This window comes from Salminus brasiliensis, chromosome 12, assembly GCF_030463535.1.
Source record: "Salminus brasiliensis chromosome 12, fSalBra1.hap2, whole genome shotgun sequence".
In the NCBI taxonomy this organism is placed as follows: Eukaryota; Metazoa; Chordata; class Actinopteri; order Characiformes; family Bryconidae; genus Salminus; species Salminus brasiliensis.
This window is the reverse complement of record NC_132889.1, coordinates 10,889,956-10,916,758: the sequence shown is the minus strand read 5'-3', so window position 1 is coordinate 10,916,758 and position 26,803 is coordinate 10,889,956. Positions and strand designations below refer to the sequence as shown.

General features: G+C 37.8%; 2 protein-coding genes across 3 annotated transcripts in view; one reads left to right on the top strand and one right to left on the bottom strand.

The window, feature by feature from the left end:
- LOC140573640 (ras-related protein Rab-26) overlaps positions 1-7,850 on the top strand; it is an 86,136-nt gene extending 78,286 nt beyond the window's left edge. Inside the window, exons 6-9 of one of the 2 annotated variants that reach the window (XM_072693098.1) lie at positions 261-326; positions 1,353-1,409; positions 2,547-2,623; positions 3,673-7,850. In XM_072693098.1, coding sequence (XP_072549199.1) covers positions 261-326; positions 1,353-1,409; positions 2,547-2,623; positions 3,673-3,775 — 303 coding nt within the window. In that variant the 3' untranslated portion in view covers positions 3,776-7,850. The other variant, XM_072693099.1, reaches the window with a different exon arrangement.
- Positions 7,851-13,351: 5,501 nt separating this feature from the next.
- Positions 13,352-26,803, bottom strand: part of LOC140574540 (arf-GAP with dual PH domain-containing protein 1) — a 32,985-nt gene continuing 19,533 nt past the window's right edge. The window contains exons 5-11 of the mRNA XM_072694376.1: positions 20,598-20,710; positions 19,914-20,060; positions 18,881-18,964; positions 16,307-16,369; positions 15,980-16,051; positions 14,434-14,662; positions 13,352-14,019 (exon numbers count right to left, since the gene is read on the bottom strand). Coding sequence (XP_072550477.1) covers positions 13,991-14,019; positions 14,434-14,662; positions 15,980-16,051; positions 16,307-16,369; positions 18,881-18,964; positions 19,914-20,060; positions 20,598-20,710 — 737 coding nt within the window. The 3' untranslated portion in view covers positions 13,352-13,990. The remainder of the gene's footprint in view (positions 14,020-14,433; positions 14,663-15,979; positions 16,052-16,306; positions 16,370-18,880; positions 18,965-19,913; positions 20,061-20,597; positions 20,711-26,803) is intronic.

The following is a 26,803-nucleotide window of genomic DNA, read 5'->3' as shown; positions in this document are numbered from 1 at the left end:
TATTTAACCATAAGATTAAGATAAATGGTCTGATAATGGTTCTCTGGGCTGGTGTCCCTAATATTGTTAGATAGGCGATGAGGCGACTGGATGATTTTTACAGTAAGGCTTTGTTTTATTTCTCTCCTGCCTTTTACATAGCTGTGCATTTGTTTTCATTGCCACAGTTATTTATAACCCTCCCTTTTTTGTGCTCGCTCGTTCACTCTCCTTCTCTCCCCCTCTCCCCCATAACCCGCCCCCCTTCTTCTCCCCTCCAGGCCTGGCTGTCAGAGATTCATGAGTATGCTCAGCAGGATGTGGTCCTGATGCTGCTGGGCAATAAGGTAAATGTGTACATTTATACTGTCCTCATCAATGTCTGCACATTTTGTCATTTATCGTAAGGCCTGGCTTGTTGTAAAGAGGAACAGCCAATCCACTGCTGTTCGATTAGTTACATATTTTTGGATTGCCGGCCTGACTGCACAGAGGTGGAAATGTCTCACACAGCAGCCATGCCTGAAGGGGATGGGAGATGGATTAGCGTCATGTATTACTACATGGCACAGCTAGGGCAACAAGTAACAGATGTCCAGTCTCAGCATTCTGAAGAATTAAAAAAATTGTCCCCTCATTAGGATTCTGCTAGAGTGCACCTCCTTACTCCTTACTCTCACATTCTTAAAATATATATATTTTTTGGTGAGCTCACAACACTCCATTTAAATGTGAATCAAACACATACATACACAATTGCTTGTAGACATTAAAAGAAGATAGACAGCTGCAGGTACAATTGGTTTGTATGACATGTCGTATAGGGCTACAGACAGAATGACAAGTACACACAGGTTGGAAAGAAAAAAGTCTTTTCTCCTGTGAATGAATGAATTGTACTATTCAACTGCTGGCAAAATGGTAATAGAATATAAAGCCTAAAGTTTCTCAAGATTTAACGAACTTCAAGAAGGAAATAACGAGCATTTGCATCCCCTGGTGTTTTGATGGTGTTATGATAGGATTATCTACTTTTAAACTTCTCTAAATCTTTCATAGCTCTTTCTTTATTTTGCTAGATACATCTTAATCCTTTTTTATCTTTCTAGCTACCTCTGAATCCTTTCTTCAACTATCAAGATTCCACTAAATTCTTTCTCTAACTTTTTACATACCTCTTAATAATTTCTTTAACTTTCTAAATACCTCCAAATCTTTTCTGTGTCTAAAGTGTTCCTTCAGCCTTCTATTTGCAGAGTTATAACTTATGTCTGCTTTTAACTTAGTGTGCACGGCTTTCTTAATTCTTTCTGTATTATAGCAGGTAAGCTGCATATGATTGTGCATGTATTCAAAGCTGTTTGTCTTTACAGGCTGATGCTTCACACGACAGATCAGTGAGAAGAGAGGAGGGTGAGAGGCTGGCTAAGGTGAGCTCCTACTTAAAGATAGTCCCCTACAGAGCAGTTTTAAGGTTTTGTATCTGCCTGGTACAGATACAATATATTGCCAAAAGTATTTGCTTGCCTGCCTTTGCCTTTGCCTTTAGTGACATCCCATTCTCAATCCGTAGGGTTTAAAATGATGTCAGGCCACCCTTTGCAGCTATAACAAGGTTTAGGAGTGTGTTTATGGAAATTTTTGACCATTCTTCTAGAAGCGCATTTGTGAGGTCAGACACTAATGTTGGACAAGAAGGCCTGGCTCACAGACTTCTCTCTAATTCATCTCATAGGTGTTCTATTGGGTTGAGGTCAGGACTGTGCAGGCCATTCAAGTTCTTCTTCACTAAACTCGCTCATCCATGTCTTTATGGACCTTGCTTTGTGCACTGGTGCGCAGTCATGTTGGAACAGGAAGGGGCTGTCCCCAAATTGTTCCCACAAATTTGCGAGCATAAAATTTACCAAAATCTCTTGGCATGCTGAAGCAGTAAGAGTTCCTTTCACTGGAACTAAGGGGCTGAACCCAACTCCTGAAAAACAACCCCTCACCAAACTTTACACTTGGCACAATGCAGTCAGACAAGTACCGTTCTCCTGGCAACCGCCAAGGGGAACCGCCTGACTCGTCCATCGGATTACCAGATGGAGAAGCGTGATTCGTCACTCCGAAAAACACTCTGCTCTGAAGTTTTGAGGTCTCTAGCGATTGACTCTGCAGAAAGTTGCCGACCTCTGTGCACAATGTGCCTGAGCATCCGCTGAGCCCGCTTTGTCATTTTACCTGGCCTGTTGCTGTCGTTCCCAATCGCATCCACTTATAATACCATGTTATAATACCACTGCCAGTTGACTGTGGAATATTTAGTGGCGAAGACATTTCAAAACTGGATTTGTTGCACAGGTGGCATCCTATCATGGTGCCATGCTAGAATTCACTGAGCATGGTACCATGATAGGAGCCCCTAAAAAAGTGACCCATTCTTTCACAAATGTTTGTAGAAGCAGTCTGCATGCCTAAATGTTTTGAGGTTTTATACACCTATGGACATAAAATTATTATTTTGTAAAAATGTAAACTTTATCTGTCTTCATTTCATAAATTTTTTTGTGTTTGTGCTTTAGGAGTTTGGGGTACCCTTCATGGAGACAAGTGCTCGATCTGGCCTCAATGTGGATCTTGCCTTTACTGCCATAGCCAAGTGAGTAGACTTTCCATTGTGATATTATGTTTTGCAGTACTGTATTGATTCTCAAAAACAGTATTGATTTTGATGAATAGATGAATCTTATAGATTATATGTGTCATGCTGGCTAGGCTACACAATGACGGGCGAACACTCTCAGGGATGCTGCGTTGCAAGATGTATTAACAAAACAGGGGAAGACACAAGAATGCAGCAAGAACAAGGGATAATGGATAAACAAGACAAACGTGACAAACTTACATGGGCTAAACCTGAAAGCCACCTGAGGCTGGTTGGTAGCCAGGGAGCCAGGCGAGATAGGGAAGAACCAAACAAACGTAACACCGCACTCGTCAGGCGCAACTAAACTTATGTGACTTAGAACAAAGGGATTGGCCGCCGAATCCTCAAGGCAACCAACCTGCAAACCATGAAGCGATATACTCCTGAACGTCAACCGGCTCTCAAAGAGCAAACTCTAGAGACACACCATAGACAGACCTAGAATCTCTGGAACATTGAAACCAACCATACAGCTTGGAATAGCAAGGATAATTCTCAGCGACTGAGAATGTCACCGTTAGCTCCCTAAGTACCCCAGCCTCAGGTGAATCCAATCAATGAAACAAAAACACGTGAGAACTTAACCCAATGAACATGAACCGACAGTGCCCGTGAACCTAGACATGAACCAAACGTCAACTTAAGAGTCTTTGAACTTGAAGCCTGTGGACCGCGGCTCAGGACCGCCCCCGGGGTGGGCGCGGCGACGCGGACCTGACAATATGCATAGCTGACAAAAAGTAAACATTTTTCTTTTCAGATATAATACATATGGTGGACTGTTTTATATATTATGAAGTTTTCCTAAAATTTGATAAATTACAATGACAACAAAATCACAACATATTGTCTTGCTTACATTTATGCAGTATATCGCAAATTGAATCGGAACCCCTGTATTGTAGTACATATTGTACTGCCTTAGTCTTGCCAATACACAGCCCTAGTGCAGACTGGTTGGTGTTGTTTGAAGTTTGCAGTTTTTCATCTCATCCTCACAGAGAGCTGAAGCACAGAGCCATGAAAGAGCCGGATGACCCCACGTTTAAACTGCATGAGTACGTCAACAAGGAGATGAAGACTGCAGGGTGCTGCAGGTCTTAAACCTTGCAAGTGTGTGTGTGTGCCTATGTGTATCTGCATATGTGACTCTCATGACTGTGTTTACATTTGCCTATGTGTGGACATACAGTTATTATGACTATGTTTACATTTGAATGAAGTTTGTGTAAATGTGGGAACACATATTATCAGCTGACAGGCTGCAAAAGGTCATGAGTAACCCTGGGGCATTTTGTCAGGTTATTTTCAACTAAGAGGGAGCTGTCACATGGCCTTATTGCATTAGGCATGTTTTTAAGCTAGACCAAGTGTTATAGAGGCAAGAACAGCTCCTGTTCGATGTTTCTGTTTTTTTCCACTCCTCTCTTTCAATAATTCACCTTATGTTCTGGCTGTGAATGCCCAATCACCCAGTCACCCAATCACCATACACAGTTCGAAGGCACAAACAAAACAAAATGTCCATTAGCTGCAATGTATTCAGCATAAAAAGTGAACTCTATTGAAAAAGCGCTAGCAAAGCAGCAAGTAGTTTGCATTCCAGTTCCAGCTGGATTCATTTGACCTCGTAAAAAACGTAAATACGTAAAGGAAAACGTAAATAACAGTACTTTAAAATTCCCCCAAAATACTTATTTCGAATGACTGTTTGCTGATTACTCATCTGTGATATTCATTTAGTATCGATTTTGCTAATAATTTGATAATAAGTCATATTTCTGGTCACATACTATAGCCTAATGCAAACTCGACTATTTAAGGACATGGGCAGGAACTGTAACTGAAGTTATTCCCTATAAGACTTGTGTTTTTTATCCAACATAAAGCTGCAAAATCTCTGCGGTCTGAAAAAGATATCCGATCTAATCAGCCTTATTAAGCAAATTTTAGTGTTTTAGAATCGTTTTATGGACAGTCATAGTAATTTAATTGATTGCAATAATTTTAACCTGGAATGTTGAATTTTTACAAATCAAGTAATAATTCCACCTCCTATAATTGAACAAATTTACATTGTTATTAGAGATTAAAACATTTGCTGACATAATTGATCAAATGTATATTGGCTTCTATATCTATTATGTGTCTTATATTAAAAAGGGTGTTATTAAGTACAGGAAAACACATAAAAAATGACTGCCCTTGCAGACACTGCAGATAAAGTGTAAGTTAAAATACACTGGAGTACCACCCCAGGGAGATGTTTTAAACCCAGCCCAAACCTGTCTAGTTCTCTCTCATGCACATGTAAACACACATGCAGTACAAACACACACACACACACACACACACTCCAACAACTCAATCGTGCCATGACAAGTGCCCATCCACCATGAAGCTTTGAGAGCTGCGTGAGCCATTTGTTTTCTGTCCACAGGGTTTGAAACCAAGGTAAATCAGGCAAACATCAAAGGCAACATCAGAAGACTAATTAGGGGGTCAATATATTTTAGACCATGACCAAGGGAAACATGACTGTCATTGCAATTTTACACAGACCATCACAGACATGTTTGAACACCAGCATTTGGTAAAAAAAGAGCATTTTTTCCAAAGCTCCTATTTTGGAGCTTAGTATATTTTAATGTGTTAAAGTTGGAATATTACCCATCAGTTAAAGTGTGTGACTTTTTTCTCTAACGTAAGCATAGTTTTATGGGTGAATATATGGAGTCCTGAAAGTCCTGATTATAGCTTTAAAACATCAGGAAGCCATTCTTTTGTGTCATTTCCTTAAATACAACAATTCAAAAAATATGAATGCTAATGTTTAAAGCTATATAAGGAATGAAGGTTGTATATTTTGGAGAATTCTTATTTTGGAAAGCAACTTGTACATTTTTGTAGTTGTTTGCATTTTATGTTGATACATAAATGTTCATGGAATTATAGGGGTATTATGTCCTAGTGCTATAATAAATCTAATCTACATAAAACAAGTCAAGTAGAACTAGTGTTTAGATGAACCCTAAAATAGACTGAAATCTTGAAGAAATAAAATAAAATCTAAAGTAATGTCTGAAGAATTACAAACAAAATTGTTATTACTTTACCATTTTGTAAATCATTGTTGTACAGGGATTTAAAGATAGAAATGTATATGGAAATGAGAAAACTGATACATTTATCTTCATTTTTTCAATGTCTGATTTCTTGGAATGTACAGTGCCTATAGAACCTCTATATGTCTTTTTTAAAAAACATAAATGAAACATAAATGTCTCTATCCAATACAATTTATAATGGTGTATAATGGTGCCATGCACAAACTGACCATTGTGTTTCATAAAGGTTTGCCATCCAGTTTTGTGGTTATCATCTACTCCTGGTGATAAAACATAACATCTGTTTGTAATAGCAAAAAAACACTTTCATGAGGTCCATGCCAAGACACTAAAGCATGCACTGTTTGCATCACATTTATACTTACATTCTGAACTATGCTATGGATATAAGTTAAGTTAATAAACACTACCATAACCAGTCAACGTTATGTTCCCTTATAAATTATAGACTTGTTGGAAATGGTCCAATCCATACATATTATCCCTTTCTCACATGCAATGCTCCCGACAATGGTAGGATAAAGACAGACGCCTCACACCTCCTTAGACAAAAGCGCAGTCAGCCACCGCCGCTTTTTCCAAACTGCCGCCGTTGCAACGTCACCGGGCAATCAAAGTGGAAGCGGTGTGTACCTGGCTCTGATGCATTGACCAGCAGACGCAGGGAAAAAGTACCATGTACCCACCCTGGAAGAAGCCAGGCAAATTGCACTCTTATGGGACCCTGGCTGCCAATGGCTAGCAGCATGTCCAGGATTCAAACTAGCATCATCCTCTGGTCATGGTCTGGTCTGGCCTTATTCTGCTGGAACACTGGGCCTTGGGGGAATGCTTTAAATACCATACAAACCAGTCACTGAAGTCACTTTTAATTTGTGTGAAGCTTTCGTGATGTCCTGATAGTTACTTGGAAATCATCAAAAAGCCATTGTGAAAATTTTTTTTTGTTTAACAGTAAAATGGCATGCATCAAGCTATATATATACACACAATAGACACAGTTCCTCATGACATGGATTCTACAATATGTAGGCATTTCTGTGAGATTCTAATCTGGTAACTGGGGAGACCACTAAAGAGCACTCGTTTTTATTTTAATGAGGCCAGTTTGAGACCACTTTTACTTTGTGACATGGTACTGCTGGAAATAGCCATTACAAGACAGATACACTACTAAGCAACAATACTCATATAGGCTATGGCTCTCAAGCGATGATTGGTTAGTAAAAAACAGACCCAAATTGTGCCAAGAAAACATTCTCCACCCCATTGCACCACCTCCACCAGTCTGGACTGTTGACAGGTTGGGGCCATGGTTTCATGCTGTAGGCGCCAGATTCTGACCTTACCATCTGTGTGCAGAAATCGAGATTCATCAGATGAGGCTGTTTTTCCAGTCTTCAGCTGTCCAGTTTTAGGGAGGCCGTGTCCACTGCAGTCTCAGCTTTCTGTTTTTGGCTGACAGAAATGGAACGTGATGTGATCTGCTGCTGTTGACCACCTACCTTAGGGTTAGATGCATTGTGACATTTTGAGTTACTTTTGTATTTGCCACAATTATACAGAGTAGTACTGACCTCTCTCACAAACAAGACATTTCCACAGGACAGCCGTTTACCAGAACATTTTTTTGCACCAGAAGAAAATCATTGAGACTGTTGTGCACAAAAATCCCAGGACATCAGCAGGTTCATCTGGCACAAACAATCATGCCACACTCAAAATCACTCAGATAACATTTTTCCCATTTTAATAGCTTGATTGTACAGGAATGAAATAAAGTCATCAGTGGGTTTATTTAACCCAACACTATAGCCAAGTGCTTGCCATTTATAATATACTTGTGATATATATGTGTGTGCAGCTGTTCAGCCATAACAAAATTCTTAGGGGTGTTTAGACTGTATAGGCACGGTATAGTGTAGTCTTAGTCGTTTTGCCCAAGTGCAGTGTGTTTTTATGCTTTGAAAATACATATGAATGTAATGCATTATACACCGTCAATACTTACAATACAATTTGTCCGAATAAAAAATGTTTTTGCTCTTGGATTTTTCTCTCGACTTGCCTATTTTTAGCCATCACTTTCTTTGTGATTGCTGGTTATGTAGATACTGATTTTACTAGTAAGTTTTATGTTTTTTATTTGTATTTGATATCAGACTTTGGTAAGATCTGTTTTGAGATGCTATAGCATTAGATAAAAATAATATGTGAAATCTCTTTCTTGTCTTGACTGAATCTCTTCCAAAATATTTATTCTTTTCAAATAAATAGGAATTATTCAGCAATGAAAAAAGCTGCAAAATCATTCAGAAGTTTTCTAGATTTTCTGAAGGATTTCTGTAACCTTTCTGGATTTCTGCAACATTCAGTTCAGTTAATAGTTTCAACAGTTTAGTTCTCCAACAGAAAAAAAGCATAGTTAAAAAGAAAATATGAATAGTGTTTCTCCACAATATCATGACATCTATATCTTCAAGTTTATTAATAATAGCTTACACATGATTCCTGTTTATATCCTTCCATGAAGTTGCTGGTCATCCTATTCTTCTTATATATTTTTTTACTGTTCCAAGCAAAATTAGATTTTCTTTCAAGTGAACTGATTTTTCTTACAATGTATCCAGAGAGCATCAGTTTGGTTATTGTCAGGCCCTCGTCATCGCGCCCTCCCCCGGGGCGAACCCGAGCTGCCGCCCACAGGCCCAAATAAGGATTTCCTGGTTGTTTGAGTTGATTCATGCTCATTTGTGGTCGTTCATTGTTCATTGGTTTTGTTCATGTGTTGCACCTGGGACTGGAAGTACTTAAGGAGCTTTACCTCCTTTGTTAACTGCCGTGCATTGACTCATTGGGAATCTTTAAAACGCCCTGAGGTTCCTCATGTGTTACAAGCGTGTTCAGGTCGGCTCTAGTTTACGACTCAGGAGTAGTTCTCCAGTTCCAAGGCGACCCACGTTTAAGGCAGCACGCTGCACAGCCAGGTTAGTTCGGCCTTGTCATTTTGTCTGGCGGCTGGTTCTCCATCTACCCCTCTTTAGTTAATAGAGTGCGGCTCTATCCTCGGTTTGCTTTAACTCCCTGATGCCCAGGCTCGGCCTGTGGGTTTTTGTTCTAGTTCCCTCCTTGCTTTTTCCCATTGTATCCCTTTAGCTCTAGCTCAGCTCCCGGCTCCTCCCAGTCCCAGGTTTGTTCTGTTCGCCATTTTGGTTGTCACATTCTGGTTCTGTTTCTTGTTTAACCCTAGTTGCTGCTCACATTTTTCACACCCCTTGTGTTTGTGCTTGGTTTGTTTAATAAACCCGCTTGCTTTGTATCCATCTCTGTACGTGTTCATCCCTCTTGGTCTGGCCGTACATGCCATGACAGTTATCTGTGCTTCCTGTGCAAGATGATTCATTTTATTCAAATAAAATGTGAAATGCTATTCAAGGTAAATAAAGTGGCCTAAATAAAATAATTCACAGTATGTAATCCAAAAAGACTCTGAAGTCCTAAATAAAATGATTGAGTTTTTATTGAGATTCCTGTCTTTAGTAAACTTCAAAGTAATTTAAATAAGTAAATTAAAATAACTAAAGGTGTTATTATTTTTGGCAAATAAGAGCACAATGTAAGACTTTATTGAGGTCTATACTAAAACTCAAGGAGTGACATTAAGATTGCTGAGGCCTCATGGGCCTTTGAGTAGCACACTTATGCTAAAGTCTTTCCATCTGATCTCATCTCATCTGAGCTGACTGACTGTCCTTTTTCATTATTCCATCTACCTCAGTGCAATGTACCATTTCTAGAGGAGCCCTATTACAATTTGTACCACCATCATGCTTACCCGTTGTTACTCTTGGGGTAAAATGCCTTACCTTTACTCCTTCAAATATCTTTGTCTGACCATATAACTTAGGTTACTTAGACACCAGCCTCTTATTCCATGGCAATGTAAAACTAGTTTGATTTTAGACAGTGACTGGTCTTCCAGCAGCTTTCAGTTCATGGCTGGCCTGTGCTTTGGTGGTTCTTGGGTTGTTCTAGTGAGTACACCTACTAATAACTGGGACTTGTTTACAAAAATTATGTTTCAACTGATTTGTTTTAGAAATAGCTCAAAGAGAAATGTATGGCTTGTCGAAATCTGCAAGCAGCCATGTCAGATCAACGTTGATCTCCATTGTAATGTGTGTTGGTAAATCCAATGAGTGCTCTTAAACAAACCTCTATTTTTTATGTTAAACAGATAAGCTACCAGCTTTAGTCAAGCATGATAACTGAGCACAGGAATTTAAAAGGCCTTGGTCATGACAAGGTAAAGGACATTTTTGAACTTTGGAAGACATCACTGTAAGCCTAAAATAGCCATGGCCACACTATATGTCCAAATGTAGTGGACACTCCTTTTAATGAATGCATTTAGGTACTTTGAGTTGTAGCCATTGCTGACACAGATGTGCAAATGCTGAAAACACGAAAAAAGTTTGGTGTGAAAAATGGCAAATCATTTTCTATGAATGGATAAATCACAACTTTCAGATTGGCAGTACTGTGAGAAAAGAGAAAAGGTTTTTGATGTTGGTTTAACTGATCTGATAATGCATCATTGCATCACAATTCCTAGGTCCCAGCTTAAGAAAAGTCCATTAGGGTAAATTCAGCAAAAGTGCATGTTCTTGGTAAATAAAGCAGGAGACCTCTTTGTGTTCTTTTAAGCCTCTTAAGTCTAATGTAAATGACTGAAGTGTAAAGTGTAATGACTGAATAGTTTTTATTTACAGTTTCTTATTTGGATTTATTTGGCCCTGAGAGACAGTTAGGCACATCGTTCTGGTAAAGACAGTGTTTTAAACAGACAGAAAAACTTGCGAAAGCGAACTACCTGTAGTTTTTATTACTACAGCAAGAAAATCCATAGTAAAGCAACAAAATATTTTATTATTTTATATTATATATTTTTTTATTATTTGTTTGAAAAATTACAAATTATAAATTACAATTTTAAACTGAACTAATCTTAAAAGATCCCCTTCAAGACTTTTTTTAAATACCTGACAGAATTTACTCTGATAGTAATTTAATCATTCTCGTAGTGGCTCCAAGCCCAGTTTTAAGCCAATTTAAAATGTTATGACTTGGTCTCACAATTAAAACAGTAATTTTTTTTCAATACATTAAAATTTTTAAATGTTTTTTAAAACACACTACACAAAAATACTATAAACCATATGTAAATAAAGGGTATTTTATTGGGTTATTGTTTATTTGATTGCATTGGTCCAGATTATTTAAGTGTATTCAAGTTGGAAAGTTATTTCTGCTTTAAAAAGCACATAATCATATTAAGTTGTGTTTGCATCACAAAATACTAAATTGTTAAAAACAAAAAAAGTTGCCCCATTAAATATTCAGGTGCTGGTCATAAAATTAGAATATCATGAAAACGTTGATTTATTTCAGCAATTCCATTCAAAATTTTGATATAGAATAGATGAAATTTTTTTTTTTTAATTTGATGGTTATAACTGACAACCTGTGAAAACCTCAAATGAAAACCTCAAATTCAGTATCTCAGAAAATTTGAATATTGTGAAAAGGTTCAATATTAAAGACACCTGGTGTCACACTCTAATCAGCTAATTAACTTAAAACACCTGCAAAGGCCTTTAAATGGTCTCTCAGTCTAGTTCTGTTGGCTACACAATCATGGGTTGACTTGACAGTTGTCTAAAAGACAACCACTTACACCTTGCACAAGGTGGTCACAAAAGGTCATTGCTAAAGAGGCTGGCTGTTTACAGAGCTATGTGTCCAAGCACATTAAAAGAAAGGCGAAGGGAAGGAAAAGATGTGGTAGAAAAAAGTGTACAATCAGTAGGGATAACCGCACCCTGGAGAGGACTGTGAAACAAAACCCCTTCAAAATGTGGGGGAGATTCACAAAGAGTGGACTACAGCTGGAGTCAGTGCTTCAAGAACCACCACGCACAGACGTATGCAAGACATGGGTTTCAGGTGTCGCATTCCTTGTGTCAAGCCACTCTTGAACAAGAGACAGAGTCAAAAGCATCTCGCCTGGGCTAAAGACAAAAAGGACTGGACTGCTGCTGAGTGGTCTAAAGTTATGTTCTCTGATGAAAGTAAATTTAGCATTTTCTTTGGATCAAGGTCCCAGAGTCTGGAGGAAGAGAGGAGATGCACAGAATCCATGTTGCTTAAGGTCCAGTGTAAAGTTTCCACAGTCAGTGATGGTTTGGGGTGCCATGTCATCTGCGGGTGTTGGTCCACTGTGTTTTCAGAGGTCCAAGGTCAATGCAGCCGTCTACCAGGAAGTTTTAGAGCACTTCATGGTTCCTGCTGCTGACCAACTTTATGGAGATGCACATTTCATTTTCCAACAGGACTTGGCACCTGCACACAGTGCGAAAGCTACCAGTACCTGGTTTAAGGACTATGATATCCCTGTTCTTAATTGGCCACCAAACTTGCCTGACCTATTGTGAAGAGGAAGATGTGATACACCAGACCCAACAATGCAGAAAAGCTGAGGGCCACTATCAGAGAAACCAGGGCTCTCATAACACCTGAGCAGAGCCACAGATTGATCGACTCCATGCCATGCCACATTGCTGCAGTAATCCAGGATAAAAGAAGCCCCAACTAAGTATTGAGTGCTGTACATGCTCATACTTTTCATGTTCATACTTTTAATTTGGCCAACATTTCTAAAAATCCTTTATCCTTTTTCTTAAGTAATATCTGAGCTTCTGAATTTGGGGTTTCATTAGTTGTCAGTTATAAACATCAAAATGAAAACAAATAAACACTTGAAATATATCAGTATGGTGTAATGAATTAATATAATATACAAGTTTCACTTTTTGAATGGAATTACTGAAATAAATCAACCTTTTCATGATATTCTAATTTTATGACCAGCACTTGTATTTAGCTAAATCATTTTCCTGCCACACAAAAACCTTTTTTTAAATCTAGTTGTTGTTCATTACATTGTCAGTAGAAATGGTCAAAAGTGCATTGGATTTAAAAAAATCGACAACATTAATCTTTAATGAAAGTTATCATTTTTCTGGATTTTTTCCAAACAAGGTTTTTGCATGACAGTTTGGCAAGTTTTGCAGCTCAGCAATAATACATCCACACTTAATCTGTTCTGTTATGTCTTATGTCTTATGTATTATCTTTTGGACTCACCAATGCAGTGCTAAACACTTGCTTTGTATGAAGTTGCTATAAAATGAACAGCTAATAATGTTTAGATTACTGTGTGTAGGTTTATGCAGCATCATGCTAACCTCTTGCATTGATATGATTTAGTTTACACTAAATGGGCTCTGTTTTTAAGGAGATCATTTACCCTACATTTCTTAAGTTGCTGTTTGATGCTGACCCTGACCAAGCACTGATTTGGTGATCTGTCCATACCTACTGTGAGGGGGGGGAGCTTGAGTTGTAACACTTGTAGTAGTAGCACACTCTAGTGGGGAACATTTGGTATTTCATGAAAATGTTAATGTGTGCATATATGTCCATAGCAATACACCATTGCAATTCTTTATTTTTTTATGCATGGAATATACTTAAAGCTCAGCAGTCTTCTGAAGTGTATTTATAGCTGATTGATTACATGGCCACTATTAAACATAATTCAAATCAAATGTTTTCTTTTTATAATTCACATACGTATACCAGACTCTCAGCTCATCACAGTAAAACAAATAAATAAATTAATAAATAACAGGAGTTACATTTGACACATTTACCTGGTAGTAACGCATCTCTCTCAGGCTATAGGGCTACTTTAAAGAATCATACATTCTCAGGTCAAAGTGCCGACAGCAGCAATACATTCTACTGATCTGTGCCAAGCGATCCATCTATATCTCCCTTTTACTTTTTTACTTATCCTCAAATAACATCTCTGCTAGTAAAGAATGATCATTTACATGATGGCACTGGATGACGCAGAGAGATGGCTAGGTGGACGTGTTTTTGTGAACAGTATTTTAAAGCACAAAGCTGGCACAGTCGCAGAGTCGGCACGGACGGGTTGTTCTTGGCCTGCAGTATCTCTTTGTGCCCTTTGTGATAGGCTCTGGTGTTGTGTGTCCCCTGAGGGCTTCCATAGCTGCTCTGTGTCCTCCACTGGTACAGAGCTCTCTCTATCCCCCAGCCAGGCTCACGGCTTATGCTTAAAGTGGGCCTCAACTGCATTTCGAAAAAACAGAAAAAAACATTCAGGTCACCAGAACTTGGAACTTGGAAATTTGTGCATTAGGGATGCATAATGATGATAATGTCAGTTTTCAGTTTGTCTTGTAACCATCAGGACCAAAATATGGGCACCCCTGCATTTATTTTAAATTCCCCTTTAATGTCTATTTTTGGGAGTATTTTTTCCAAACAAAATTGTCTGCCTTTTGGCTGAAATTGAAAGCACATTGATTCATCTTTTTTGGGCAGAATTTTCTGTGTTCAAAATTCCAGGGCTTACTAGTTTATTGACTTTTATTGCTTGTTGGCAACATTAGCCTTGTAGCTTCAGTTAAAAACCAAAGAGAAAAACTGGACACCCATGTGAAATGCTAAGAGTGAGGTCCAGACATTTAAAGGGTAGATCACCTGCATATTCCTGAGGTAACATGGGTCGGTTGACAACACCCTGAAACACAGCCATCCATTTCTTTTGTTCCTCCTCTGTCTCGCAGGCAAACAAGAACTTCCTGTCCGGTGTCACTATGGTAATACCAAACTGCCAGTGATAGCCCTGGGTGGAGGAGGGCAGGCCTGGTAACACTGTGTATCCACTCTCCTTACTGCCAATGAACACCTCTCCTCGTGCATATGCATCCTAATTAAAAGAGAGAGAGAAAGAGACCAAGGTCAAAAGGCTAGCAGACCCTTCTTTGTCTGACGTAATATCTAAGGCCATATGAATACAGATTGTAAAAAAAAAAAAAAGGCATTTAATAGCTGAAGAAAAGCTGTCTGTAAACTGGAACATATAAGATTCATATAAGTCTACAACAAGGTCATATAGGTCTAGAACTAAATAATGTGTAATTGTGTGTATTGAACACACTATAAAAATACAAATTCAATACTATTAAACAACTAGCACTGAAATAGTTCAGGCCTTATGTAGATTTGAAAGGCCAAGTACATTAAAAAAGTACATTAAAGGGTAAACACCGGAAAACATTTAATCACAGAAAAAGAAACTGGAAAAAGAGTGGTGCAGAGTTGAGTAGTTTAAAACTGAATAATAAATAGTGAATAAACCTTGAAATCAATTTTGTAATTGGCCAAAGAAGGGTGGCTTAGTGCCAGTAAGTAGTGTAGCAGCAGAATAAACTGAAGAAATCACTAACTGATTTCAACAGAAAGAAAATCACTATAATGCCATTACCTGTGCTTAATAACAAAATACTGGAGCCTTTAAGAATGTTAAGGGACTATATATATATATATATATATATATATATATATATATATATATATATATATATATATACATACACACACACACATTTTTATTCCCTCAACTTTAGGCTTGCTATGTAATTGCTAAGAAATCTTACTATGTAAAATATAAGGATATTTCAATTCAACTAAACAATTTGGTTTCTGTACATTTGATATGAGTTATACATTGACTTTGAATGCATCACTTATAACAAAGTTTAACAGCACCATCTAGTGGACATTTCTGTATGACACCCACTGTGTGTATCCCAAATTACATCCCCATTTTCATATTGAAATGGTGTTTTTGACTCTTCTGTCTACAAATGACAGGGTGGAATTTTTGGCATTGAGAAAGTTACTATTCCAGGTGATAGTCATGTCTGGAAGCCCAGGCAACAGATTCCAGCACCTGCTACATCTAGATTTGAATACTACAGAAACAGAAGCTTTCAAATAGCACTCTTCCAAGTAACACCATTAAAAAAAAGGGTCACAATGCCTGTAACAACTAGTGACAAGCTTGCTTTTAAAGATGTCGCTTGCTTTAGTGAAGCTAGTGATAATGCAAACAAGTTCCATGTTGTATTCTTGCATTATTACTAACACTGTCATTTTATGGGTACAGTTCATTAAAGAGGTATACTGTCAAGCCCTATTTGTAGTCTTTCTCATCATGTAGATTCTCATCATAATTACTCACCAAAGGGTCTTTGAAGTACATGAGCCTCCGGTCATCCAGGGTGAACCAGCGCTTCTTAAAACCCTCTGTATGCTGGAAGAAACAAAACAGCAAACATTTAGATAACTGCCACCTTAAAACAGGCTTCCAAGCACAGACATCTTTGTTTCATTTTTATTTAGAATTAAAAAAAAAAAAAATTTTTTTAGTATTTTGATGGTTTATTTTTACCACCTCATGATACTGTTGTTGGCATTTGAAAGGTGTTAATCCATTTGTAAACACACTAAATGAGTGCAAGTTCCTCAAATGACACTGAAGAAATAAATTGTGCAAACCAGCCCCGACCTTTGGGCCTGTCTTCTCCATGTAGCCCTCTTTAATGTAGTTCCTCGTTAGTTTGGACACAAGCTAGATGAGAGCACAATAAAACACATTTAGTTAAAATGTAGACTGCCTAAATATTAGGGTGGCTTACACCAGCAGGGATTAATCTTAAATGTAGATTAAATTAAGGTTTAAATCTGGCTGTACAAAATGTAAACCTAGTTAAAAAAGAAATCAAGGTTAGATTGTAATACTTTTTACGTTCTCTTGTAACATGGGATTTACTAATATAGAAAACTAGTTACACTTAGATTTCAACTGATTTTCAACTGTTATATAAGGTAGTTTACATTTCAAAAATATATATATATATATATATTTAATATATTTAATAAATATTTTTTTCCTATTTAATTTACTCATATATGTTTTGGGATCTTAAGATACTCCAATAGGGAGAGTTATTAGAACCCAAATAACAGCTTTTTTTTAAGTACTGAAAGAGAGCTGCCCAGCAGCAGGACATGCATGCTTGCATTTACAAATTGTGTTATGAAAGAAAGAAAACCCCACAATGGTCACAGAAATAACTTGAATCTGACAAAAATAATAAATAAAATGCTATGAAAATTAACCAATGAAAGTCAGACATTGCTTTTCAACCATGCTTCAACAGAATTATTTTTAAAAATAAACTCATGAAACAGGCCTGGATAGAAATTATGGTACCCTTAACTTAATATTTTGTTGCACAACTTTTTGAGGCAATCACTGTAATCAAACAATTCCTGTAACTGTCAATGAGACTTCTGCACCTCTCAGCAGTTATTTTGGCCCACTCCTCATGAGCAAACTGCTCCAGTCTCATGTCTCAGTTGTTTTGAAGGGTACCTTTTCCAGACAGCATGTTTCAGCTTCCAAAGATGCTCAATAGGATTTAGGTCAGGGCTCATAGAAGGCCACTTCATAATAGTCTAATGTTTTCCTCTTAACCATTCTTGGGTGTTTTTAACTGTGTTTTGGGTCATTATCCTGTTGCAAGACCCATGCATGACCTGAGACTGAGACCAAGCTTTCTGACACTGGGCAGCACATTTCTCTCTAGAATCCCTTGATAGTCTTGAGATTTCATTGTACCCTGCACAGATTCAAGGCACCCTGTGCCAGATGCAGCAAAGCAGCCCCAGAACATAACAGAGCCTCCTCCATGTTTCACAGTAGGGGCAGTGTTCTTTTCTTGATGTGCTTTATTTTTCCGTCTGTGAAAATAGAGCTGATGTGCCTTGGCAAAGTTTCATTTTTGTCTCATCTGTCCATAGGATATTCTCCCAGAAGCTTTGGGGCTTGTAAACATGTAGTTTGGCAAATTCCAGTCTAGCTTTTTTATGATTTCTTTTCAACAATGGCGTCCTCCTTGGTCTTCTCCCATGAAGTCCACTTCGGCTCAAACAATGACGGATGGTGCGATCTGACACTGATGTTCCTTGAGCTTGACGTTCACCTTTAATCTCTTTAGAATCTCTTTTTTTCTGGGCTTTTTATTATCCACTGACTGATTACAAGATTTTAGACACCTGTGATGCTAATTAGTGGACACACCATGATTTAACATGTCCCTTTGGGCCTGTTTAATGAGTTTACTTTTTAAAATAATTCAGTTGAAGCACGGTTCAAAATCAATGTCGGATTTTTATTTGTTTATTTTCATAGAATCTATTTATTATTACTTTTGTCATATTGAAGTTATTTCTGTGATGATTGTGGTTTTTTCTTTCATTAACCGAGGGGTACCAACAATTTTGTCCATGTGTGTACATAACTGTACGGCATCATACTTATATTAGATCATATTATCTGAATATTGCTAAACCTTGCTCATATGTGCATGTTTAATTGTAAACCAGTAGAAAGTGATGTAAACTGCCATTAGCTTGGTGCTAACATTTCTGCATTGAACACTGCTAGTTAAACAATGATAGGCTCGACTGGTGCATGTTTATATATGCATTAAAAAAAATATCAAATTGGTGTTTATTTTAAATATTTTAATTCAAATTACCAGTGTATCTAGTGTGTAATTTAAGCAGTCATCTCAGAAGTGAGACCATCCATGATTTCCTTTGACACTGACCCTGGGTCTCATAACACCAGACTGTTTAAACGGCTTAACTACTTCTTTGTCTGAGAGAACTGGGTTCGATGTGATGTTAGTCCTGTGTTAGTTTTCAGGTGAGGAGAATAAGCTGTTTATTTAGGAATATTTACTTATATTGCAAACCCATCATGGTGGACAATTAAAATGAATAACAGGTTTATTGTATCACAGATTAAGATTTTGATCTCAGATTTGTTAATGTCCATGTTTAGAAGTTGCACAACCAAGCTTGATTTAAAATAAACCCTTGATTAGCTTTACACCCTGCTTTTAATCCTTGTTGGTGCAACCCACCCTTAGAGTTCAAACAAACAGGACATGCAAGCTGATGAAATTTTAACCACAAAACCTCAGGTTCCCTTAAAAAGAAGAGGGCGGGTGGAGATGGTGTAAGTGTTCTAGTATTTATATGAGTTGTACACTGTGTGTGTTTTACTTACATCAACATCATGTGCTCCAGGAAAAGCGACTTGTAAGTAATGGAATCTAGCAGCTCGTATGGCATTGAACCAGTCGACCATTTCCTACAACACAGATAAATCTCCAGAAAAAAGATGCTAGAGGGAGGTGTTTCAGCAGGATTGAGCAGGATTGCTCAGTTAGAGGACAACTACTGAACAATCCTTTTACCCCCCCAGCAAGGCAGTTTCTTACAATGAACAGTGTGAAAAGTGGCCACACAGAATGTAAAAACAAGTATATTGTTTGTGTAATTATGCTGGCACAAAATAGATGATGTAGTGTTTGATGACTTTACTTTTATAATATTTAATATGTATGTATTTTGTTCATACGGTCTATTTAGTAGTAGATTATATATTATATTTATAGATATACATACTTAATTTTTACTTACACCTAGTTGTACTGTATTTTATTGAGCAATTATTGTATATTTTATATATCATTTTCCCTAAATTAATCAACTTTTTTTTATTTAATCATTCAGAATAATATTATAGGCAGATGAACAGTTACAGTTGGATCTTGCAGAAAGGATCACTGTCTAAAGGGAGTGGTTTACAAGTTACTCTCATGTCCAGCAGAGGGAGTCATAAGTAACCATTGTTTTTACTTGTCTCTACAGCAAAACTAACCAGCATTGGATCAAATATTTTAATAGTGTACCAATCAAAAACCAAACATCTTAGTGCTTCCACCTCATTTCAGTAGATAAAGAAGCAACCCAAAGTATAGTACTACAAAGTAAAGCTAATGTTGTAGAAAAAGCAAACTGAATGTATACCGTAACCATTTAAAAATGTATATACTCAAGTTTATACCTAATAGTATACATACGCTTATAGTTAAGCTTAGAATTTATATTGTGTCTATCTAGAGTTATTATTCAGTAACAGTACTATATATTGTAAGGCCCTATTAAGCTAATATGTATCTCATTGAGAGAGAGGAAGTGTGGGTTAAAACAGCTTTTTATTGTTTAAATGGTTAAACAAATAGATGCGTTCTTACCTTCCCATCCTCGTGATACACAAAGATGTTCCTAGTACTGTTGTCCTTCAGGTAGGTTACCTGGAGTCCATGAGGGTTACCAATCTTTGTTGGCTGGAAGGAAGCATTAATGGTTTGGATCTTCATCAAGGCCTTGGGCTCCCTTGCCTGCCAAAGACATATCAACACACACACATAAGAGAGAGTTGCAACAACTCTCACTCAAACACTATTTTACTATTAAGCCAGTGTACTATCAAATTATTTTACAATGCGATTTTGCATGATTGTAAACTGATTATCACATTGATCCTGTTGAGATATATACATAACCATCTTAATCATTTGGCTTTATCCTGACACTGTCAACTTCACATATATTCAGGAATGTTTAGTGAGCCCAGCCTTCTCCAGCTCGCACTGTATGATGTACTATGTTGTGAAATATAGCCAGAAAAAGGGCAAACGGAAGAAGTCTTTTAATAGCGTGTCTACTCTAGAAAGGAGAAGTGGCTGGGGGGAGCAGAATCAAACGTTCCACAATGACAAGATGCTCAAGGTTCTTGACATTTCCAGTGGTATTTTTGACCTGTGGCAATGCAGGGAACTTCAGAAAAGCTTGGCATGAGCACCCTTGCATGGGGGTGAAGAAAGAGACAGAGAAACAGAGAGAGGAGGAATAGTATTGATAATTTGGTAACTCACATCATGCTTATTGAAGTACTTCAGCGCTCCCTCCCGCTCGGACAGAATAAATTTCCGGCTCAGGAACTGGCCGTTGTCTCGCCCTCGTTTCCATAGAAACCCTTCCCTGTAGCCTGTGAGAAGAAGAACAGCAGGGGTCGCGCTTAAAACACACTAATGGGGATCTAAATGTAGACAGGGAGACAGAGGAGATGACAAGCATAAGAAAGAGTTTCTGTTTTCTGTTTCTTTAGAAAAACAGAAAGAATAAGACTGAAAGAAAATGTGAAATTTAAGAAGGGGAATTTCCAGTGTAGCTATGTACAAAGTGTTCTGCTATTACAGACACCCAGCCTTCCCCATTCTAGTATCTTCACATACACACAAGCCTATCTCTGAGGCATCTTTTGTCTTGGACCACCATGAATTATTTACCTCAGATTGGCAGAGCGATCAATAGCTTCCTAGAGTGGGACAATCAATGCTGGGTCCACCCACAAAGCTACTCAGACCTGCTCTACTGGCAGAACCAATCTACCAATACGGAAGGAAAATCACACATATATTTCCCCATATCTAAAATGCATTTAATGTTCCCATTTAGTAGAAACTCGCATACTAGAAATGGAACACGAAAACATTGTATTGTTACACTGGGGCATCATTTCAGTACTAATTAAACTACATAAAGTACAATACAAATTACACAAGTACACCCAAAATAAGAGCAGGCCATGTCCTGATCAAAATCACTTCCTCTTTACCTAAAAACTAGTACAGGAAGGAAAGTGCATTCATGTGCATGGCTAACATACTAGCTTGTGACTAGCTTATAAAAAATATGAATACCATTATAGTAGTCATATTGCCCATATAAACTGAAAATGGAAACATCAATACGTTAATACAAGACAGATTTTCAGATATTCCTTATTTTTGCTGTATATTTTTAAATGTGTACAATACAAGCAAGACACCATGATATGGTATTAATTTGAATACTGAACATTGTGAATTATGTACATTTCTTCATATTCAAATTAAATATGATACATCAATACAAGTTTCTAACAGCAGAAAAAGCTCACTCTCTCGCTCACATTTAGATATAATATATAAGTCTTTTTGCATGTCACTTTGTTCATGGTATACAGTTTATCACAAAAGTGAGTACACCCCTCACATTCCGCAGATATTTAAGTATATCTTTTCATGGGACACCACTGACAAAATGACACTTTGACACAATTAAAAGTAGTCTGTGTGCAGCTTATATAACAGTGTAAATTTATTCTTCCCTCAAAATAACTCAATATACAGCCATTAATGTCTAAACCACCGGCAACAAAAGTGAGTACACCCCTTAGTGAAAGTTCCTGAAGTGTCAATATTTTGTGTGGCCACCATTATTTTCCAGAACTGCCTTAACTCTCCTGGGCATGGAGTTTACCAGAGCTTCACAGGTTGCCACTGGAATGCTTTTCCACTCCTCCATGACGTCATCACGGAGCTGGCGGATATTCAAGACTTTGCACTCCTCCACCTTCCACTTGAGGATGCCACAAAGATGTTCTATTGGATTTAGGTCTGGAGACATGCTTGGCCAGTCCATCACCTTTACCCTCAGCCTCTTCAATAAAGCAGTTGTCGTCTTAGAGGTGTATTTGGGGTCATTATCATGCTGAAACACTGCCCTGCGAACCAGTTTCCAGAGGGAGGGGATCATGCTCTGCTTCAGTATTTCACAGTACATATTGAAGTTCATGTGTCCCTCAATGAAATGTAACACCTGCTGCACTCATGCAGCCCCAGACCATGGCATTCCCACCACCATGCTTGACTGTAGGCATGACACACTTATCTTTGTACTGCCACCACACATGCTTTGAGACCATCTGAACCAAACAAATTAATCTTGGTCTCATCAGACCATAAGACATGGTTCCAGTACTCCATGTCCTTTGTTTACATGTCTTCAGGAAACTGTTTGCGGGCTTTTTTGGTGTACAGATTTCAGAAGAGGCTTCCTTCTGGGGTGACAGCCATGCAGACCAATTTGATGTAGTGTGCGGTGTATTGTCTGAGCACTGAAAGGCTGACCCCCACCTCTTCAATCTCTGCAGCAATGCTGACAGCACTTCTGCGCGTATCTTTCAAAGACAGCATTTGGATGTGAAGCTGAGCACGGGCACTTGGCATATTTGGACATCCAACGTGAGGTCTGTTCTGAATGGACCCTGCTCTTTTAAAACGCTGGATGATCTTGGCCACTGTGCTGCAGCTCAGTTTCAGGGTGTTGACAATCTTCTTGTAGCCTTGGCCATCTTCATGTAGCACAACAATTTGTCTTGTAAGAACCTCAGAGTTCTTTGCCATGAGGTGCCATGTTGGAACTTTCATTGACCAGTATGAGAGAGTGTGAGACTGTACTACAAAATTGAACACACCTGCTCCCTATGCACACCTGAGACCTAATAACACTAACGAGTCGCATGACATTTTGGCGGGAAAATGACAAGCAGTGCTCAATTTGGACATTTAGGGGTGTAGTCTCTTAGGGGTGTACTCACTTTCATTGCCGGTTTAGACATTGGTGGTTTAGACATTAATGGCTGTATACTAAGTTATTTTAAGGGAAGAATACATTTACACTGTTATATAAGCTGTCAAAGTATCATTTTATCAGTGTTGTCCAATGAAAAGATATACTTAAATATCTGCAGAAATTTTGTGATACACTGTAAAGGTTGTACAGAAATTGGTAGTAAAGAACATGAGTTGACTTCTAGAGGAAATTCTTGCCTAGAAACGAAGTGATTTTTCATGCACATGCCGCGAAACATGCCAGTGGACCCTGTCCGTTGACCATAATTCAGATGAGCATTTCCAAGAATTCCATCAAACAACCCACAGGTATTTATAGCCAATCATCTTCATGCAATGCCATCTGCAGGAGCGTGAAGTTACTACCTTAAAGTCGCAAGGTGATTAATTTGTTCCTCTGAAGATTTTATCAAATGTGCACAATGCCAAAGTGACCTACTTTTTTGGCAATTGGGAATGCATACTTAAAAGACATGTCATTTTAGTCATGATTGGATCATGCTTTATTACATGTACAGAGAATCACTAACCACTCTGCTATAAAGCCAATTACAAAGCATACACACATGCACTGGAAAGACGTTCGATGTTTAACCACCAGTTTGTAAAACACTTTACACTTGCTTGTTCCCATTCCCGGAACGAAAAAAAAAGTATTGGCTACATACCTGCAGCACATCAAGAAATTAAGCAACTTATTATGTTTAATATGTTAATGTGTATAACTGTTATATGTAAAATGTAATAAATTAAATATGTATTTATTTGTCTTTGTAGGCCTATATATAAAGAAACAGCCCTACAGTGCATGAAGATAATATCATTTTGTTTATTTGCATTTTGCTTTGAATGGATATTTTGGAATTTTGTATTTAATGATTAGGTTAGTCTGATTATTATTTAAAAATGCCTGTGCTTATATTCTCAGTATACAATATTTTCACACATTTATTGCAGTTTTACCAAATGCCATTTCTGTACATATAATGCAACCCTGATTGCAATATTACATGGTATTTTTCCCAATTTGCTCACCCTTACTATACACACAGCACCACACAGTCTCACGTATCTTTTAACCGTTTTTAGCACACCTTTTTAACATTTTTTTCTTTCTGGTAACATGCACTGTGAGAATGTGGCTTCACCTCAGCATGGAGCTGGCATGTTTGTTTTAAGGCCAGAAAGCTTACATGGGTTGTCATAGGAACCCCGATGGCTCAACCTTATGCTAAGACAGAAGTGTAAACAAGGCGAGGCAGAAACAACAGTCACCCGATACTGCCGAACTCCCATCTGTTCTTTAACACAGATTCACTTTCTCTCTGTTCTCAGTGTTAATGGCCTTCTTAGTGTTGTGGTGTTTTTACTGCCAGTGTCACTCTTCCACCTCTCTCCTTCTCTCTCTCACACATATACATTATCTATATCTCTTCCTCACACTCTACTTTCCATGAAAAAACAAACTGAACCAAGTTTCTGTCTCATATATACACAAAACACACACTGCCTCTATCCCAGCTGCTTACGGTCACAGACAACTCATCATCAATCCATCTGAGCAGAAGTGCACAGTCACTGTCTTTCCATGCCAACATAGCACTTTTATACACACACTTACCAACACAATATCCTACACACGCCACCCGTTCTATACTCCCCGACTAAGCGTTCTGAGCAGCTCTGGGCAATAGTGTTGTACCGTAAACTCACTCATGTTCCAGATGTTGTGATTTTAGTGCATTCGGCAGCATTGTTCCATTTACAGCCCCTGTAGATAAAACAACACACGCTTCAAAACCATTTAAAGATTTGCAACAATTACAAGTCTCCCTGTAGTTTTGCTGGCACACAAAATGAAGGCGATTAAAATGTCATTAGCTGAGCGTGCTGCTTCAGACCTCACTGAAACACAGTCTTAAATATCTAATGACAGCCCTGGCAGCGCAAGTCAAACCCCAACGATTTGGCGGCCATAAACCAAGAGTGTAAAACTGGGAGAGAAAACACAAGCCAAAGAAAGACGTAGAGGAATGAGTAATGACTCCATTTTACTACCAGAATTAAGGCTGTGGTGGAAGAGGCCCATTCTCCCTGGAGCACAGAAAAGCTAGCAGCGAAAGACAGAGAACCCTCTGACCTCCTTTTACATATATATATACACACACACACACACACACACACACAAACGTACTACTGATTATTTTGCTAATGAACAAAAGCAATCTGATATATGTATATATGTATGTGTGTGTAATGTTTTTTTATAGTTTTATATATATATATATATATATATATATATATATATATATATATATATATATATATATATATAACTGAGGGAACTCTAACCTTATACACAACAAGTTAAAAAAAAATGAGTAGTTGTATAGTACAAAAATAACATCTAAAACACATAACTACGCCTTTCAAAAAATCCTAAACACTTTCATTGTTAAATAATAACATACAAACTCTGCTGTGCTGTTGGGAGGTACTCAGTGTGCGAGAAGTATAGTTAATGAATGTCAATCAAGTGAGTACCATTTTTGGTTAACATCTTTGATTCCTTTGCAAGAAAAAGTGTTGTCATAGACTAAAAAATTCCCATATTTATATAAGGGGTATACTGATAAACATAGTTCGTGTTTAGAGACACCCCTTGACAAGTATCATAGCTTGCAAACACTTTTGTAGCAAGCTTTTGATTATATTAAATTCCTTACTTTATTCACAATACAAAATACAAAACACTACTAGTAAATATGTATTCAAGTATAAAAAACATGACAAGCTTTTCTGCAGTGAGCGCTGCACTCCGAACCATCCACTAACAGCAAAATAGACCAAAGGTTCCAAGTGTGGAATACAAAAGGCAGCATTGACATGCTCTCCACCCAGCTTGCACACAGGACAGCATTGAGTACAGTGCAAAGCACAGACAGTCACAGAAAAGAGCACACACACATATAAAGAAGGCACAGGCCAGCTATGCTGCTGTCTCAAGCAATGTGTTCACCTAGAACAATAGCAGCACCCACATCATTCTTTGCAACCAACTCCACATAGTAAAAAACTCCTCTGCCAACCTACAGACAGCATAGACAGCCTTTTTAGAACTATTATATACAGGTGCTTGTAATCAGTACAGATTCAAAATGGTGACTTTTTGCTGATTTTTGTTGCAAGTACTTTCTTATCTAAATAACTAACTTTTTATATAATTTAAAATGTCAGTTTGACACATTAAAAGATGACATGGAACACACTTATTGAAAATCTGAACTTGTGTTTTGATATGTATATAGCATGTGAATTTTGTTTGGGGCGTAAAATGCTTAGATGACTTTATATGTGAAAGTAGGTTTTATTTTACAGACAAAAATAGGTTATTTCGGGGTCGCCTATCTGTATACACCCTTCAAGTTCAATACTTGGTTGATGCACATTTGGCAGCAGTTACAGCATTAAGGCCTATTGGGAAAGAAGCTACAAGCTTACCATACTTTTTCTGAACATTTTTGCTCATTCCTCTTGACATATCCTTGCAAGCTCCGTCAGCCATTTTCAGCCTCTTCCACAGATGTTCAATTGGATTTGGCTCTGACATTCACAAACCTTCG